General features: G+C 37.3%; 1 protein-coding gene across 2 annotated transcripts; it reads left to right on the top strand.

Annotated features, from left to right (window-relative positions):
- The first annotated feature begins 1,101 nt into the window (after positions 1-1,101).
- Mbip (MAP3K12 binding inhibitory protein 1) lies at positions 1,102-18,118 on the top strand. 2 transcript variants are annotated; one of them, XM_027419677.2, is made up of 9 exons: positions 1,102-1,293; positions 4,684-4,803; positions 6,541-6,759; positions 6,852-6,948; positions 9,384-9,449; positions 9,684-9,836; positions 11,567-11,664; positions 16,248-16,286; positions 17,547-18,118. In XM_027419677.2, the coding sequence occupies exons 1-9, from the start codon at positions 1,165-1,167 to the stop codon at positions 17,649-17,651; spliced, it is 1,026 nt and encodes a 341-aa protein (XP_027275478.1). In that variant the 5' UTR covers positions 1,102-1,164; the 3' UTR covers positions 17,652-18,118. The 2 variants fall into 2 exon arrangements, with proteins under 2 accessions (XP_027275478.1, XP_027275479.1); XM_027419678.2 differs by lacking the exons at positions 11,567-11,664; positions 16,248-16,286; positions 17,547-18,118 and adding an exon at positions 10,162-11,348.
- The last annotated feature ends 985 nt before the right edge of the window (positions 18,119-19,103 follow it).

The following is a 19,103-nucleotide window of genomic DNA, read 5'->3' on the forward strand; positions in this document are numbered from 1 at the left end:
TCTTTTAGTTATAAGGACAAGTGACTGGAATGAGAGGGTTGCTTGATTTGAGTTTCAATCTCTGTCACCAAACAGGTGTTCTACCGGCTTCAGATCTTACTGCTAGCAAGGACACAGACAAGCTTTCTTGCTATGTCTGATGATCCCAGACATCTTTGGAAATAACTGAGTAAAAGGCTCTGTAGAGACAGGTCAAAGGAGTGCTTTCATTTTTACTATCCTTATCCCGGTGTCCCTTGGTTCCTTATTTCTTCCTTCATTCAGCTTCTTCTCAACTCTATAGAATACACTTTAGGTCCATACCTCTACTTCCTGTATACTAGCCCTGGCTGTCCTGCAACATGGTCAGTAGACCAAGCTTATCTCTTAAGCTTGTTTTAAAATTTTAACAGAATTCTACATTATAAAATTATAACTCTTTCGTTATAATAAAGCTATCTAATAATACCCGGCAAGTGTCGATTTAGTTTTCTATCTCAATTTCGACTAATATGAAATTAGTTGGTTTAAAGTTCTATTGGATTTATTTGAAACAATTTTAGGATTGAGTGTCCATTGAGTGTCCACTGAGAAACTGTTGCATTAGAAACTTGACAAACTATTTTACAGTTATAGTCATCAATGTCGTTTCCTGACAAAGGAGGCATAATGTAGGCTTTTCAGTTTTTCTTACATTCTTCGCGTCAAACAACCCTGTAGAGATGAAAATGTTCTATCCAGTTATGATCATCCTGGGTATGAATTTTCCAGTATTCAGACACGTGAGCCCCGTTCCATCGCTGACCCTCAACCTTGTCCCAACTCCAAGTCGCCATGTTAACATTTTAAATTTTAATAGAGGGACTCAATTTCTAACACTTAACAGTAAGGCTCTTCCGGCACTCACGGGGAGCGTCTAAGAGCCAAGGTAGACTTCTAAGCCATAGCCACCCACGCAAAACATCACCAAACAGAGGGTCCGCCTGCGCTACACAGAACCTCCGAGTTCAGACGCCTTGCTCTTGATTGGTCTCGGTGCCTGTCTGTCACATAGAGAGAGTGGGGCCTACCCTCACATCCAAATAAGACGCGGTAGTTTTACGTCATCTCAGCGCGACGGAATCCGCGCGGGAGGGGAGGGGGCGAGCCGTCTTGGCCGCGCTTGGGGGCTGCTGCGAAGGTGTCATGGCTGCTGCTGCGGAGCCCAGTGCCTCAAGCTGCAGCGAGAGGAACCTGGAGCGAAGCTCCAGCCCCCTTCTCACCCGCGAGGTGCTCTGCGAGCTCTTTCGTTCCCTGCACACCCTGACTGGGCAGGTAAGTGAAGGTGCGGCGGGGGTGGGGAGCATCCCGGTCCTCTCTCCGGAGTCCTCCCTCGTCGCGGAGTCCTCCCGCATCGCGTCTGCGGCTAGGATGCCGAGGCCGCGGCCGCCGGGACCGGGAGGAGCGGGAGCCCAGTTGCCTGGGGCCGGGAGCGGCCGGCTGCACACTCGGTGACCACGCGTGAGTACCGAGGGCGAGAGGAAACACGGGTCCTGGCGCCGAACTCTTGCAGAAAATCAATGCATGAGAGATGGCAGGGTTAAGGAGGCTCCTGGAGCTGACTGTGGTTTTTCCTCCCCTGTTTTAATTCGTCGGTTAGTATGGCCTGAAACTTTTCCTACCTCCATCTCCACTCTTTAGGGGGTGATTTACTCTGGGTTTTTATTTGTTTCTCATCATTTATTTGCATCTGTCATACCCTTTGAAACGGTGCGGGGGGCTGTAAGAATTTCTAAAATATAACTAACTTGTAATGTGCCTAGATTTTAGTGTAAATTGTTGGATGATTTGAATGTATGACCAGCTCTACCGTCTTTACTAGTGTCGTGTGACTATTAACTAATCGCTCTTACAGAAATGCCATAGTAAAACTGGATTTTAAAAAGGAGGTTCCTTCACTTTATTAGATAAAGCCATTCATGATATAATGAAGCTTATTTTTAATAAGGAGCAAAAGTATGTTTGCTTGCTTTTAAAAATATTTTATGTCAAACTGTTTCCTAGTTTGATTGGGGGCTGGTCTAGTGCATGTGGTACCTCTGACAATAGGGCATTTACCTGATTTGTGAGAATTATTTTTAAAACCCTTAGATGGATGAATAATTGATCTTGTAAAAAGTTATTTTAGTAAAAATTTTAAAACCTTAGTACGTTTATTTTGCCTGGCAAACTACTTTCATTTGTACATTCAGTTCGGTGTTATGAGGCAGTTAATAGTGGTCTTCTAAAATTAAAACTTTAAAATCAATTGTTTAATGAGCATTAGTAAATTTTTTCCCAAGTCTTAAAGACTTTGTTTAAATTAACATTTCAGTGATAATATTCCAGATCTTTAAATAGTTCAAAAGTCAAAGAACTTTTTGGCATGGATTTGGAACTTAAAGACTTAATCATTAATATTCTAATGTCCAGATGAGAAAAATATTCTCAGCCTTTGTGTTTAGAAGTTGCAAAAATAATGTACATTGATAAATGATTTGAACATCTAAAGTATTCTGCATATTGATTTTTTCAAAGTTATATAAATTTATACCAAAGGTTCAAATGGAAAAAACGATTCAATCTTAACTTATGCCACCTGCCAACAAATGTAACATAGTTAAAGGGACCTTTATACAAGTGTCAATATAAGATTTTTTTTAAATCAATTAAATGCTGTTTTAGTATTATTGTGTATTTTGAGATTATGATTTAAGCCATACACACATGTAAGTTGCCCCTAGGCAACTTGTGTCCTTTTGCAACAAATTAAAAGGATTTTTAAGATGTAAATTGTAATTATTAGTTCATTGTAAATATCATTGAATTATTAGTGCTTTTCAAAAGAAAGTATAAAACTGAATTGTAAAAAGTATTTTTTTCTCCAAATGCAAAATACACTTACATTAACCTTTTTTCTTTCCTCTCATTGGCCCATGTTATCAAGCTAAAGATTTGTTAGCTTGTTTTTTTTTTTTTTTTTTTTTGTATTAGTTTCTACTGAACATTCATAACTGATTAATCTAGTGTATTAATAGAAAAATTTGAATGTCAAGAGCTATGGGGTAAAATGCATAAAGGAATTTGCTGAATGAAAAATTGGATGTATTTGGGGGTCATTTTTGAATTATGACATTATTGTTTGATTTTTCATGGAAGACCAACTATCTTGAGTTGCCTTTGAAGACTTACATAATTCTGCTGAATTGACATAGAATATTATCCAGCCATTAAGATTTCTTTTCTATAGTTATTTTCTTTAAAGAATGTGATGCTTTCCTCAGGTTTAAAGATTACTTGTTTTTTTTATTCTTCAAGCCATTTAAATTTGCCATAGTCAACTGTATGTCTCTTGGAGAACTGTAAACACATGCTGATGGATTGCTTTCATACACATTATTAAATACAGTAATCTTATTAATCTTAATGTCAAATCTTAACTTAGTTGTAAGCTTATCTTTGCCAGTATAGTCTATGTAAAATTTCATATTTCTTTATGTCTGTCAAATAAGGACTTGAAATGGTTCTGGTCTCAGCAGTAAATGTTTGTATCCATTGTACACGAAAGTGCTTACTTTGGGAACTTGGGATTTCTTTGGTTCCGTAGACAGTGATTCACGTTTTGGTTTTTTATTTTTAACAACTCATTAGATTGATAGTTGAATTCATGAAACGTGTATCTTTACTTTGTGGAAAATATGACTAGTTGCCAATAAATTATTCTTGCAAAATACAGTTAACTTCCTTCCACTATGCGGTATGTACTTATACAATGTACTTATACAATAGGTGTCCTTAGAAAAGTTTATAGGGATTCCTTCATACTCAGTCAGTGATTACAGGTGGAGCTTCTCCTCTCCCACTAAAGTTTTGACTGATTTTGATATTAATTTTATATTCAGGTTCTTGGTATTTTCTAGGTGTAATTTTCTAGGTATAATCACCACTAGGTGATGAGAAATTTTCATGTAATGAGACTTATATTTTACTAAAAAAAAATCCTTAGTAAACACACTGGACACAGTTCTGTCAATCTGTTATACTGCTGTAGAAACATACTTGTTTTTCAGCTCAACAATTTCATAACTAATACTTTGATTATTATTTGAATTAGTTACTGTCATCTATCACTATGTGTGAATAATCTTGAGTTTTAAGTATTTTTAAAAATTGGTTAGATTTGAAAACAATGAAAGTGAGAACACATTGAGGTAATGAATATTTTAGGCATGTGTTTATGTTATAAGTAACAAAGAGAATTCACTTTCTGGAACTTCTGTAAAGCAACTTATGCTTCCTCTGTTGAATGCTTAGTTGGAATTAAGGATTTATTCCAACTAGGGCGGACCTATATTTGGACACCTTCCAAAAGTATTTTAGATATCCAAGTATCAAAAGAGGTTCCATCTTTTTATCTTTCATGGGTGGCTTCTCAAAGATGGCTCAATTATATAAATATAGGAACAGAATTAGAATATTAAGATGCTTTATTCATTTTTTTTCTAAGCTGCATCTTTGATTTTTAAAATGGCAACCAGGTAAAGCATTCTATTATGTCATTGAAACTTAGTAACTTTGAGCAAAATAGGCATGCATTACTCCATAGATATCTTATTTTTGTGATAATCCCATATATACAGCCTAATCGTGTAATTTTTGTGATGTTGCTGGTCTGTCCCTTTGAAGCTTAACCTCAGAGATGATGTGGTGAAAATTACAATCGATTGGAACAGGCTTCAGAGCCTCTCAGCATCCCAGCCTGCATTGCTCCTTACAGCACTTGAACAACACGTTTTGTATTTACAGGTAAATTTCATATTAGAAATGTTTGCTGGGATATTGAAAATAGAAATTAATTATAGTTAAATTAGTTGCAGTATTTGTCAGTTCTGCCTCAACACTCTATTAGTGTTAGTAGTGTTATTAATAAAAAAGGTTACTTAAATCTATATTGAGTCTAGGTCTGTTCATTTCACTAGTGATCCAGATAGTTATGAAAATAAAACCCAATAGGCCAATGTGGGTATGAAATTGAATAAATGAAATTCTATTCAATTCTAGGCTTTGCTGAAAATTCAATACAGTTCATCTATGGTGGGTTATAATTAAGCAATAAGACACGGCAGGTGTGAGTCATGCTATGATAATGATTCCATGCCTTGGGTGAGTTTGGAGGCTCATGGAGTGCTTTCAGTGGTTCAAGAAGTGGCATTATCCCAGCATGACACATCCTGGAGTATCTATTGCAATTAAACAGTTTCAGCATAGTTTTTAAAAAGAAAGTAATTTCTGTGACATTAATGTTTCATCTTAGTGAGTAGCCAGTCACTATTTCCTCTTAATAATTTGAAATAATTTATCCTTGATATTGGAAGTCAATATTGAATTATTTATAATAGTATTGTTACATTTTTTAATATTTCAGTTTAAGAAATGAACAGTGTTATGACCTTGCTGGTTGTTGTTGAACATCTCTGCAAGTGTAATTGATGTGAGTTGCAGATTTTCTCTAATCAAAGTGAAATGTGAAGCCTCAAGGATGAGCAGAACTGTTTTTTCATGGTGGCTTTACTATGTTTTAGATGTCATAAGGTTTCAGAAGAGTTTTGCCATAGCAAGCAATGAAAACAAAATTGTATGAAAAGATGATCGGGATATTGTTTAGAAGTAGTGTGTTAATTTTCAGTCCTGCATTGATCGACTTTCTGAGAATGTTTAACCATGTTTCATGATAAAAATAACAGTTAAAAGTTTGTTTAAAGGGCAGGTGATGAGCTATAGAATTCAGATGTGGACCTTGTTGGGGTGGGTTGGCTAGGAAGAACAGAAGTGAATTTCCATTATGAAGAAGCTTTTTTTTTTTTTTTTAAACCCACTCTTAGTTAGAATGACCTGCTGCCTGCTAGGGGTCTTTGTGCCATGTTTTGTTTGTTTTGTTTCATTGTTTTCTCCCATTGTTCATTTTCTTTTGAAAAATTTCATTTCCTGACCCAATGAGATATCTTGCTATGTCAGAAACAGGCTGAATGTTCACTTAGTGTAACACCTATATACTTCATATCCATGCTGTCTCATTCATTCTGGCCAACTGCACTTTCAAGTGGAGAATCTCCAGATATTGTGATAATGCAGGGTGTTGCTGAGTGAGAGAGAGCATCGCTCTCCTACTAAGGAGGGAGAATACCAAGCCTAGTGTTCTGAGTGACGTGTTAATTAAGAGGCATCCAGGCCAGAGACTAAAGGCTTTGATTTGGCACAAAGTGAAAGATGAGTGACAGAATGATTTCCTCAAAGAAAATTTTAAATTTCCTCAGGCTTTCTTTCTTTCTTTTTTGTTTTTTTGTAATAATTTTATTGCAAACAATAAGAGTGACCACAATAGAAAACAGTGAACATGTGTATGGTCAGACCTGTATATCCTTGTGTGCCAGCTTTTTATATTTAATAACCAATAATATTCATTTACTCAGCATCAGTTTATGTAAATATGTAACTAATTTAGATTAGTTTTAACCTGAGTAGATGTCACTGTGTTCCCTTCAGCCTTTTTTAGCAAAACTCCAGTCTTTAATTAAAGAGAATTCAACTGCTGTTGAAGAGATAAGACAGACAGAAACAGAGACCAAGAGTGAACTCAATGCTAAACATCCCATTGGGGACCTGCAAGATGAAGGAAAGCTCAAAGTCTGTGACTTAGATGTGAAAAAGACACAAATCCATTTTGATCCAGAAGTAGTTCAAATAAAGGCTGGAAAAGCCGAAGTAAGTTTGGGGTGGTGCAGGGGTAGGGGTAGGGGACATTACTTTTAAAAGTTCTCTTGTGTTTTGATTGTTAAGATATTTATTATTTGTAGATTGAGAGAAGAATATCTGCATTTATTGAAAGAAAACAAGCTGAAATCAATGAAAACAACGTCAGGGAATTTTGCAATGTTATTGATTGTAATCAAGGTAACTAGAAGTTTATTTTTATAGGATTTTAAATATTTTGACAACCGCTGTAATATTTTGTTTTAAAGGTAAGATTAAGAACAAAATTCAATTTTACAAGTTTCTAGTTGGTAATTAAGGCAGTAGAATTTTCTTCTGTTTAGTAATGGGCTGTGTGTCAAGCTGATCTTCATTTTGGTTACACAAAAATCAAGTGAAGGCTAAACCCCAGAGACAAATGTTTACCACAGGTGTGAGAAGATGTTTAGGAAGCAAAGTGGAATATCGAATGGCCTGATTGTTCAGACTCAGTGTTAGGAAAGAACAAAACTACAACTTTCGGGTCTTTAAATGTACCTGTATTCAGTGAACTTAGGAAGCTGATAGCATTCCTCAAGAGGGAGCAGTTTTCTCTTTACTCCTTAGTTTCCTCATGGATAGATATACCCAGCTTGCCATGAAGACTGTGGAGCCCTAGGCTTTTGTCCTCTTTTTATTGTGCATACCTTTGCTATTTTTCATCAGAGTCCCCTTTCCCTCTTAGGTTGATAGGACAGTGTGTACAGAACACCATATACTGTGTAGCACTGCCATAGATCTTACTCAGTTATCCTTATAATGACCAATACAAATAGTTCTTAGAAAAAACATATGGAGAAAGGTTCATAATTGCACTTAACCTTTTTCTTACTGCCTTTAATATATCTTTTGGCTGGTGATTCTGAGCATGGAATTGTCAGTTGAACCTGGAAGTGACTCACAATCACATTGATACAGGATACTCTTAACATAATAACGTAAGCTCACTTTGGGTTCTAAATCTCACTTTTTCCACTGTTAACTTCTGTGGATCTCTAGAGTTAGCCTTTCAGAACAGGTATGGCAGTGGCAAAATCTCAGGTGCACCAATCAGTTGTGTGCACCTCAAGAGAAAGGGTTTGTTGAGGGAGCAAGTGCATGTGTCACTAATGTTATTCCTCTGTTCTTCCTGCTAACTCTATTATTATAAACCATCAGGGGATAGAAATTGGCAAGAATTGAAATGCTCAGCAGGATTCCTTAGCCCATTCAATCCCTTGCTGGCTCAAAACAGTGCTGGCAAGAATTGCTGTGGAGAACGACTAGCCTCATGCACTCACTGTCCCGCACCACGCTGCATTTCTCACTGATGGCTCTCTGCATTTGGAATATAGCCCTGGAATGGAACATAGCCTTTTTTTTCTTTTTTTTTTTTTAATACCCTAAGACCAGTGAAAGGATAGAAAGAATAGAGAAGTGTAGGCCTCTTATATATATTTTGAGGTGTTTCCAAGGAAAAGAAAATGAGTCTGTTTAGTCTTTAAATATAAAAGATTAAGAGGGTTTGTAATTTTATTTACAGTTTGACTTATCACAGATGTGTTAAACTTAAGCTTAAAAAATACATTATAATGTGTTACTGTATTTTTAAAGACTTTTCAGTTGGTCTAAGAAAAAGAATTAGTTTTTAAAAATCGGATTTCATATCAGATTTCATGAAATAACAAAAGACTTTAACTCATTTTACACCCATTTTTTTTTTTACCAAATAATTATGGAAATTTAACAGAAAATTTACTGCCAATGTATAGCTTTACTATTACTTCAAGCATTAGCATATGTTTCTAGGTTAATGCATTATATAATATATATTATTCATATATTACAATTGTGCTAATATTTAATTGTATGAGTATGTTAACATATTCCTGTTTTCTTTCCTTATAACTTATTTGTCCATACATAATTGAAAAGAAATTGTAGTTTTCACCTTGGTAAAAATATTGGGAAAATTTTCACAATGTATCTTTTCTAAAATTACAGTTTATAAAAAGTAGGATTGAGAGCGATGCCCTTTTGTTTGGCCTTTTTAAAATAAACATTGGAAATCTAGGAACAGAGGGAAAGTGTGCTGTGCTTGAGATTTCAGTGTGTGTTGTACTTGAGGCTTCAGGATCTTTTTAAGTCTATAAAGTTCTGAGACCTAAAAAAAAAAAAAAAAAAACTGTAAAATATACAATCAGTCCCTCTGTTATATGTTCACTAATTTGGTAATAACAAAAATGCTGAAATTTTTAAAAGATAATTTGGTAAATTGTCTTCTGTTTATATAATGGAGTTAGAATATGGGGCTCTAGAATATATGAATTATTTTCTCCAATAATTTTGAGTAATAACTCATTTTATTAAAAATTATCAGAAGTTTTGTCACTTAATGGTTTCTCTATATGTATATCTGAACGTTACATAAAAATATTACTTGTGATTCAATTCAGAGGATAAAGACCACCCAAATTATTCTGTATGTGATAGTAATGTAATTATTAGTCCTTTAAAATTCTCCCATGAGTAAAATATGAATTATTAGGAGTTTATCATAATCTCATAATTTTTAGTTAAGAATATATTTGAACTAAATTCATCCAAATTCTCCCTAGAAAATAGTTGTGCAAGGACTGATGCCGTCTTTACTCCTTATCCTGGATTTAAAAGTCACGTAAAGGGTAAGTAGCTGCTGTATAGTATATGTCACTGGCAAAAGTTTGTTGTAGCTTCATAACAACGTGGAATAGAAATACTTTTCCCATCTAAACTTTATTCTAAACCGAAGGCATTGCCTTTCTTCCTTTTTGAGCTTCTGGTTAGGTGACCATTATGGAAAAGATATACTGTAAGGGAGAGAGAATTTCTGCTTTTGGAGCATAAATTCACATAGGCTTAAAAGTTTCTTAACTTAGTTTCTAGAGTTGTGAATACATATGGACCACAGACTAGACCCGAAGGAATTCCAGGGTCAGGTCACAAACCTACCGGCATGCTTCGAGACTGTGGCAACCAGGCTGTGGAAGAACGACTCCAGAATATTGAGGCCCACTTGCGATTGCAGACGGGTAAGTAGAGAGTTAGGTGATGTTCTGTAATGTGCTTTTGCAAGTCTTAAGGAAATTAGATTCATTTAGCTTCCGGAGTTTCCCCAAACATTCACTGTAAAGCCCTCGTTCTAGGTGCATAAAACAGTTGCTACTGTCGAGGAATCTGTAAAGTTCTCAGTGTTCATGCTTTCTCTTCTTATACTTCTTGACACTTTCTAAATTGGGAAACAGATCTAGATAGATTTTGTTAGCCTCGGTTTATTGAAGTTCCAACAAAAAATGAATGTAATGTGTTGCTATGGCCAATTTCAGAACTTGTATGACTACCTCTAATTGTTATTAGCCCTTCTGCCAGCTACAAAAATGTAGATAAATGTGGTCCTGGTCTTCAGTGCATTCCTGACAATAAACACATAAATGAGTAAGTATCCTGGGGGAAATGAGCCCATATTTTTTGAACAATACTGTCTCTGAAAGTGCCGTGCCTATATCAACTTAGTGATTAACAGAACTCTGTGGAGGTGTGTGCTATTACTATTGGAAAGGTAGTAAGACTGAAGTCCAAAGAGCTCAGGCAGCCTCCCAGGATATTATAGTAAGTGACAGCTAGGAAGCAAATAGTCTTACCCATTTAGTTACCATGCTCTTAATTCTCCTAAATGTCCCTGCATGTTTCTTCTTCTGCCTCCACAGCTACTGCTGTAGATGAAACTACTGTAATCTCTGTCTTGGAGTGATAGGTCTGTTGGTCAACTAGGTCATTTTCACCCTGTGACCAAATTGCTGTTTTTCAAGCTCATATCTGATGTTGTTTGTACCCAGCTAAAAATTCTTTACTAGTTCTCTGGAGCTCTCAAACGCATAGCAAACTCAGTACTTAGCAGAGAGACTGTGGTCTAGACCAGGCAGGTCTCAGGGATGATACTTGAAACAGTAGAAAGATTCTAAATATAATAATGAACTTGATGTCTAAGTATCTTTAAAACACCACGCCCTCCTCTAAAAGAACTGTCATTGAGAATTATGGGAAAACTCCTTTAAACATTTTTCTAGGTCAAAGGAGAAAATATACCATGCTAGGAGAAATAGGATTTGAAGAGAATGATAGGATAAGCACAGCCATCAAGTGGAACTGTCATCTTGTGACTTCAGTATTTTTCCTTCTAAGTAACTACAACATCTATTAGAAACACTTTCTATACGGAAACTATTCAGTATCCCATAAAATGAATTTTGTAAAACAACTTGTAGCAATATGGGATGCATAAGCAATATTTAGAAAGCAGAAGTCTATAATTTGTCTCATAGAATTCAGAGTGAAACTGTAACTAAGGGTGAAACCATGAGTTAATTTCAATTGATTTTGCTTTCATCTGTTTATTTTCTTAAGTTTAAGTGGTTTTCATTCTTATGTATAAATGTCTTTGCTTAATATTTTAAGAATAAAAATGAGACCCCCGAATGAAGAGGTCAGTTTGGAGGTCTGAACAATCTATGGGGCCACTGGTAGTGGATCAGTATTTACCCCTAGTACACAAATGAACTTTGGGATCTCTCTACACATAGAGGGATACTCTCTCAGCCTAGACACACTGGGGAGGGTCTAGGCCCTATCACAAATGATATGACAGACTTTGAAGANGATTGACATGTAAAAGAAGCTTGCTTCTAATTTAAATAAAAAAGAATAGAAATGATAAAACAGAATTATTGATTAAGATTTCATCATTTTCCCCCTATGAATTTAGGTGGCCCAGTACCAAGAGACATTTATCAGAGAATTAAAAAGCTTGAAGATAAAATCCTTGAATTGGAGGGCATCTCTCCTGAATATTTTCAATCTGTGGTAAGTATTAATGTCTTTTCAAAACAAAGTTTCCTTTTAGTTTAGGATTTTCCACATGTGAAACACTGTGAACTCAGTCCTGTGGAGGTGATTATCTGCTACTTTACATATTTTGATTCCTAATATTTTTTAAATGTGTGAACACTTGTCATTCTCAACTGTGGTCTGGGAATTCTGTCAAGCCATCTTCCTGTCCTAATAACTCAGCCTGTAGTGGTTCAGACTGTGACTGAACTTGTGGAACAGCAGATCCTCCCTTTTAGAGCTTGTTCTTTGTCTTGCCGATCCGTTCCTCCAGACTCACTCAGCTCCTAAACAGGTACGTTTCTCACCATTAAACACATGTTCTTTACCTTAACACAGACTTCTTTTTCTTGGAACTGGCCTGTATCTGTGTAATTCCTCCACTAGCATTCATTCATTCATTCATTCATTCATTCATTCTTAAAATTTTTATTGATTCTTTTTGAATTCCACATCAAGAATTCTGATCCCACTCATCCCCCCATCCCCTTGCATCCACCCTCTGCCATTGCAACCTCCCCTCCAAAAAAAAAAAAAAAAACCAAATTTAAAAGAAAAACACAGAAACAAAAGCAAAGCAAACAAAAAAGAAAGAGAAGAACCCTGCAATGGAAGCTCTCGTGTGGCCGGTTGAGTTGCACAGTTTACCCTTTAGGCCATATATCTTTACTTGCACATGTTCATTGCTAATGGTCATTGATCAGGCTTGAGACCTCTGACTCCTGCTCTACCACTGATTATTGGCTCTCACTCAAACTCCTCTTGGATACCCTGTTGTTGTCCTGTGTCATGGAGATCCTTCGGTTTGGATCGATAGGTTCTTTCTTAACCCCTTCCTCAAGGGCACTGAGAAATCCTACTGAGCATCTTCCTTGGCACATCAGTGGTTGAGACAACCCTGAGCTCACTCTGCTTCCCACTGTCATCTCAGGAGGTCCTGCTCTTTCCCATGCTTGCTTTGCTGTGTGTGTTTGTGAGTTTTGAGACAAATTCTCGCTATATAGCCCATAGCCTAGGCAGGCCCTGAACTCTCAATCCTCCTGTGTCAGCTTCCTTCCAAAGTCTTCTAGCTAACATCAGCCATTTGTTAGTGAACTACTCATTCACTTGATGTCTAATCCATTCTGTGTGTCCCAGGGTGAACCTTGAAAGGTTGAAAAGAGAGCAAGAAACCCCTTTTATCTCAGCACTCAAGTGGCAGAGTCAGGAGAATCTCTGAATTTGAGGCCAGCCTGGTCTACAGAGTGAGTTCCAGGACTCACAGAAACCCGATCTCAAAAAACCAAATATAAAAAAAGAAACATGCAAATGTATGCAATAAGTTCTCTAGTATGAACAAAGCACTGTGAGAATATGCTAGTAAGCCATGTTACATGTTTACTGTTTTTAAATATCATAATTTAAAGTTGGTCTTTAAAAGTACTCATAAAAATCATATCTTTTAAATATACTAAGCTACAGTCTTAAAAACTTTAACTTACTGTGTTAAAACATTTCCATGTTTAAGGGTCATATTCTTTTCATAATTTTCTGCTTTTATGATAGTTTACTTGGGAGATTGTTTTGAACAAATGGAAAGAACTTTAGTTCTTTTCTGTGAATCAAATATAATTTCTTTGTTCTTTCTATTGGTGTTCACATTTTCATATGCTATGCTCCAAAGTTACCCATGATAATCAACCTCTGTCCAGCTTTTAGACGCTTCTCCATGTTTAGAGTTTATCCATATGTGAATCTATAAAAAACATTTCAATCAAAATATTTTCATAGTTCAGAAATTCAAGTTCCAACAAAAGATCACTCAAGACATATATGGGCTGGATGTTTCCTTGTGTCCTAACCAGAGAAGCTAGAGGAGTGTAGCCCACGTAGTCCTTTCTGCTCACTTTGAGGGATGAGTGTGCAACATTGCACTATTACTCTATAGAGAGGAAGGCATGCAGATGTCTCAGTTCCTGTCAGGGTGAAGATAACCCTTCAGTTGTCTCTACTCCAGATGAGGTGGGTGACTAGAGAGGACTCCTTCTATTATGGGATGCCACTATAAAATCTTTCCTTTGGCTTTGTGCCACATCTGTGCATAAGTCCAGAGGACAGAGTTGGTCTGAATGTTTAAACCTTCCTGGTTCTGTGCTATTAACCTACATGTGTCATTTCTAGTACTAATCTATAGGGTGTCTTCCATCCAAAGATGGAATTTTAAACATTTGGAAATCTTTTTTTTTTTTTTTCACAAAGCACCACTTTGTCCCAACTTGTCATCATCCCCCCTTTTCTGAATGTCTGACTTACCCCCACTAATCTCCATCTGTGTTTCCAGTGCAGCTGTGGAGTGTTGCAGAATTCTGTGTTTCAACCAGCTTTTCAGCACAGATTATCTTAGCTGTCTCAAGCGTAGGTCACGTAATTCAGAAAAATTACTTGCTGTTTCTGTCTTCATACCCTCCTCAACTTCCAAATTCACAGTCCCCTAAAGAATATTTTCTCGTTTCTATCAATGAAACTGGACTTTTCCTTGCTCTCTTCCCACATCCAGTCACCAGCAGCTGTCAAGTTTTCCCTCTCAGGACCTCACTTTACACTAAACTAATATAGCACTGTCTCTTCATTCATAGTTGATCTCCTGTCGCTAAAATAAATCTTTCCAAATACAGTTTTCACAAGTCACTTCCCTGCTAAATGCTTTCAGTAAATCCCTGCCTGGAAATGATAAAAAGCCTCTGCATATAGCATTCAAGTTTCTCTACAATTTGATGGCTCCTGCTCCTGCTGCTGCTTTTCTTTCTTTCTTTCTTTTTTAAATTTATTGAATCTTTGGGGGGAAAGCCACTGTTGGTTTGGCTCCATGACACAAAGCCAACCGTGGTTTCCTGACTGACCCTTCTGGCAGCCAAGGGATTGATTGCATCATGATCTCCTTGCACAACTGAAGCTCCTCAGGCTAAGGAAGGCCTTCCGTGGGGAGCAACAGAGCGAGGTTTTTGATTTTGTTTTTTTGTTTTTTGTTTGTTTGTTTGTTTGTTTTTTCTAATGCATATGAGTACTCGATTTGCATGCCTGCCTGCGCTCCAGAAGAGGGCATCAGATCTCATTATAGATGGTTGTGAACCAACATGTGAGTGCCAGAAATTGAAAGACTCATTTTACTATATTTAAGTTATTGATCCACCATGGTCTTATTCTTACACTGGTGGTTTTTGTTTCATGGAAATGATCTGATTGTTCGTGCATAGAAGCTGTTGATTTTCCATTGGTTAAACTGTTGGGATCACTAGGGAATGTCTTTGAGTAGAGTATCTGAAGAGCTGCTCCTGAGGAACATAGGAGTCTGGACAGGGGACAGATGGATGTTAAGCTCCGCCTGTCCATGTGTACCCAGCTCAGCTTGGCAAAGAAAGGAGCATACTTACCCCGAGCTCTTCAGTCCATGTCTAAGAATTCTAGCACATAATGATTGCTCTTTAATATGAGTACTCACCTGAGGGAGGCCTACATAGGTGGTGTTTGGATCAGCTTTTGACATGAAAAGAAATACGAGAGTTTTAATTTCTTCTAAATCTTGGTTATCATTTATGTTCATTAAAATTTTTGCCATGTACAGTCATCATTGGTTTTTTTGTTGTTGTTTGGTTTTTGTCAGAATATTTCTTTACTAATGTGCCACCGATGGTTTCTGATGTTGTCAAACTAAGAAGAAAACATAAAAAGAATTCATTAGATCATGCTGGGCAAGTATTTCATCACTGTACCATCTCTTTAGCCCAACTGTAAGAGAGATGAAACCAACTCAAACAATATGGACATTATAAAACAATGAGACACAATCCTCGGGCTGCTCTTGTGGCAAAGTCATGGCTGAGAAAGACTTGAGTTCCTGCTCCTCTTGGCCATATCTGGTGTTAGCTTCTTCCTTTGGTAGATGGCAAGGTTGCTATAAACTTTCCATGTTTTATCCACACACAGTAGTTCTTTGTTTGTCACACACACAAAAAAAAAGTTTCAAAAAATTTCTCCTTAATCCCCACCAGACTGTCCATACTCATTGACTGCAGTTGCCATGTGCATGTCAGTTTCTGAGCAGGATCACTGGGGAGGAGTCAGCACTTCCATGGATCACACAGAGAGGATAAAGAGCTGTTCACTTAGATAGGCACAGTGGACAAAGATGTCTGTTTGCAAGTATGCATGTGTTATGTACATGTTCAGTACAGTATAGCAAATTCCCTTTGCCTCTATCCACTGTTGCTTCCCTTGGTCAGTTTCCCAAAGTGGGAAGGTTCTTTTTTAAAGAAACCAAGTAGAAAATTCCAAGAGCACCTCTTTCCACAATTACTCAGACTTAGGAGAAGCCGGTCATGATAGGGAAGTAGGTATTTGCCAGAGAGGAGCTTGCTGTTACACTGATGTAGCAGTACCCTCCTCTGAGGAGGTAACTTTGTAGACAGCGTTGGCAAGCTGCTTGTGGTTCCCAAAGGCTATCTATGTATTGCACAGTCTTCTATAAAGGAAGTAATCCTGATATTCTCTAAATATTGATTATTTTGTTATTTTTAAACTAGAATTTCTCTGGGAAAAGAAGAAAAGTCCAACCCCCTCAAGTAAGTTATTTTGTCTTCCTTTGGACTTCTGAAATAGATTGATGCGCTTTCTGTCTTAGTAATAAAAGTGTCCACCCTAGCTTCATTTACGTCATACCTTGGCAGACTTTTGGTTGAATTATGGATGTAATTTTACTTTAAGAGCATAAAATGATTCCAACAGGCAAAGTAAATATAAAAATCTTTACCTTGTGTTTAATAGAAGAATATTTGGGTTAGAAAACACTCAAATGCTCTAATTACTTCAGTTTCCTACCACTTTCCCTACTATGGACACTACTAATTAGCATTATCTAAATCAAAAAGAGAGTGACTTCATGACTGGGGAATTGGGCAAAGTACTAATAGCACATTCAAGAGGACCTGAGTTCCAGCCAATCCCTAGCAGCTGCATCCAAAGCAGGGCACATTGGTGTAGGTCTGTTAACCTCAGCACTGGGAGGAAAATACCCTTTGTTAGTCTCTGACCTCCATCCAGCTCCTCCACACACACAAAGACTATAGCTGTCTCTCCAAAGTGCTTTATTAGTAGATTTTGAAATAGTATGATTTTGCTCACTTTGATGATGTAAATTAAAGCTGGGGGAAACTTTAAAAAATGTTTTGCTCTGCTTTTAATAGTATATTGCTGCTGCATGTGGTGTATATACCTGTAATTATAGCACTGTGGAGGATGTTCAAGGCCAGCCTGTACTACTTAGCGAGGCCCTGTCTCAGCACCCCCTGTTCCTCAGACTAGCTTGCTAATATTATTGTAAACTTTTGAATCAGTTCTTGAGAGCAGCCTGTATTTCCCAGATGTAGTTGGTCCCTCAGGAGGAAAGTTCTGGGTATTTTAAGCTAATTCCCCATTGTTTGTTTTTTGCTATAGATTATGGGATTCACAGGGTTTTTGTTTTGTTTTTACAAAAGCTTTTACTAGTCTTTCAAGAACTCCAAGAGAACTTTGTCCTTAGGAAAGAGAAGCAGGTCAGCATGGCACTGTGTTTATATATGCATTTGTCTGTGTTGCTGGGATGGGATCAGGGCCTCATACATGCCCTGCACTGAGCCCTATGGGTACAGCCCAGAAGAAATAGAAGCCTTGTTAGTTTATACCTTTAAATTATGGCACAGGCACCATACATAGCTGTCATTCTTAAAATTATAGTAACTAATATGCTGCTGAATAGTTAGGTTTTAATGGTTCACTCAGCACTCTGTCTGCATTAAGAAACTTACGTCTTACCCAGCACTTTGTGTTCATCTTGTTCCCATCAGAACTATTCACTGGCTGAACTGGATGAGAAAATCAGTGCCCTCAAACGATCCCTGCTCAGAAAATCCAGAGAAGCAGATTCTGTGGCAACTCACCACCTTCCCTGAGGAGTGCCTCATCACATTGCTTTCCTTTAAGATGCGCCAGTGTGTAACTTACATGTTTTAATTATTTGCAGTGTATTTATCAACATGAACTTTCCTTTGAAGTCAAGGTTTATTGTCACCTGAGTCTGGCTTGCAGCAAATAATCAAGTATTCCAGCGTTTGGAAGTGATGTGAACCTTGAAAATAGCATTTTTGGAATTGATTTCCTTCTGTTTTAAAGGAGGCATTTTGGATATTGAAAAACTTAATTTGAAAGAACTTCTTTTGATGGCCCACCAGAGATTATTATTTTGATAGTGGTATTTAAAAGGACTTTATATTTGTAATATTGAATAACCAGTTTCTTAGCTTATATTAGTATTTTGTATATTGTTGGCAATTATCAAACACTTATTGACAAATGCATGTATATAAACTTCTTCATGTCTTTCTTATTGTAAATAAACACTTGATCAACTTTATCACTACTGGTTGTGTGGCCTTGAGCGGTTAGTCTCTGTGCCCTGACTTGCTGCTTTCTAAAGGGGAGTGACAGGAGAGTCTACTCATTGATGGCTGTGAAGTAGTGAGCCTGTCCCAAAGGAGTGACGTAGTAAATATTAGGTTTAGCACGCACTCATCTTTGGACATTTAGAAAGTTCTATTGCTGCAGCTGGAAACAACACATGAAAGATGCAGCAGCAGTTATCTCCAGTCTTACAAAGTAGCTGTTTTGGGAATTGTTTGGATGCAGAATCAAAAACGTACCTCAGATCACTTATAAATGAGGAGCGGTTACAAAAGAATCGGAAATCTGGAGCTTAACTGGAGGAAGCATAACTAAACTTCATGGATTTAGAACATCACCAGCAATCAGTCCAACTCATTCCTTGCCCTGATTCACTCTGTTTTCTGCTTTCTCTCTGCTCTTTCTTTACCACTTGTATCTTTTATGCAGTTAGGATATTTTTCTGACTGGTTTTTCCAGCCCTCTCTGCTTGAAGAATGATAAAAGCCTCCACGCTTTTGTTTCCCTATGTGAGCTGATAAAATAGTTCTGTCTTTATAACCTCAGCTTATATTTGGGTTGTGAACCTAGCCTTTGATGGCTAAGCCATCTCTCCAGCTCATCAACTTTTTCTAATTGTCTTTGATTGGCTTTAGTACATAGTGAGTGTCATTCCAACTCTTAGAACCTCACCTCCAAGAACCACTGCTTACTGTTGCATCTGGAGCCTGCTGAAAGAGCCAGGACTTCGTGCTATGCTGTCATCAGCCCATGCAGATAAATTTGTCCAGAATAAGGTCCTGGCAATAACTATTCCAGTAGGCTGTCACCCTTTTGTTCTTTCTTGAGTGTTTTGCTCACCGAAAAGAATACTAGGAGTTTAGGGAGGCAGATTGCTTGCTCCCTTAATCCAAGCTACCTAATGGCCATTCCTTTAGGGGTTTTGTTACTTGACATAGTTCCCC

The sequence above is a fragment of the Cricetulus griseus genome, chromosome 5 (assembly GCF_003668045.3).
Source record: "Cricetulus griseus strain 17A/GY chromosome 5, alternate assembly CriGri-PICRH-1.0, whole genome shotgun sequence".
NCBI lineage: Eukaryota > Metazoa > Chordata > Mammalia > Rodentia > Cricetidae > Cricetulus > Cricetulus griseus.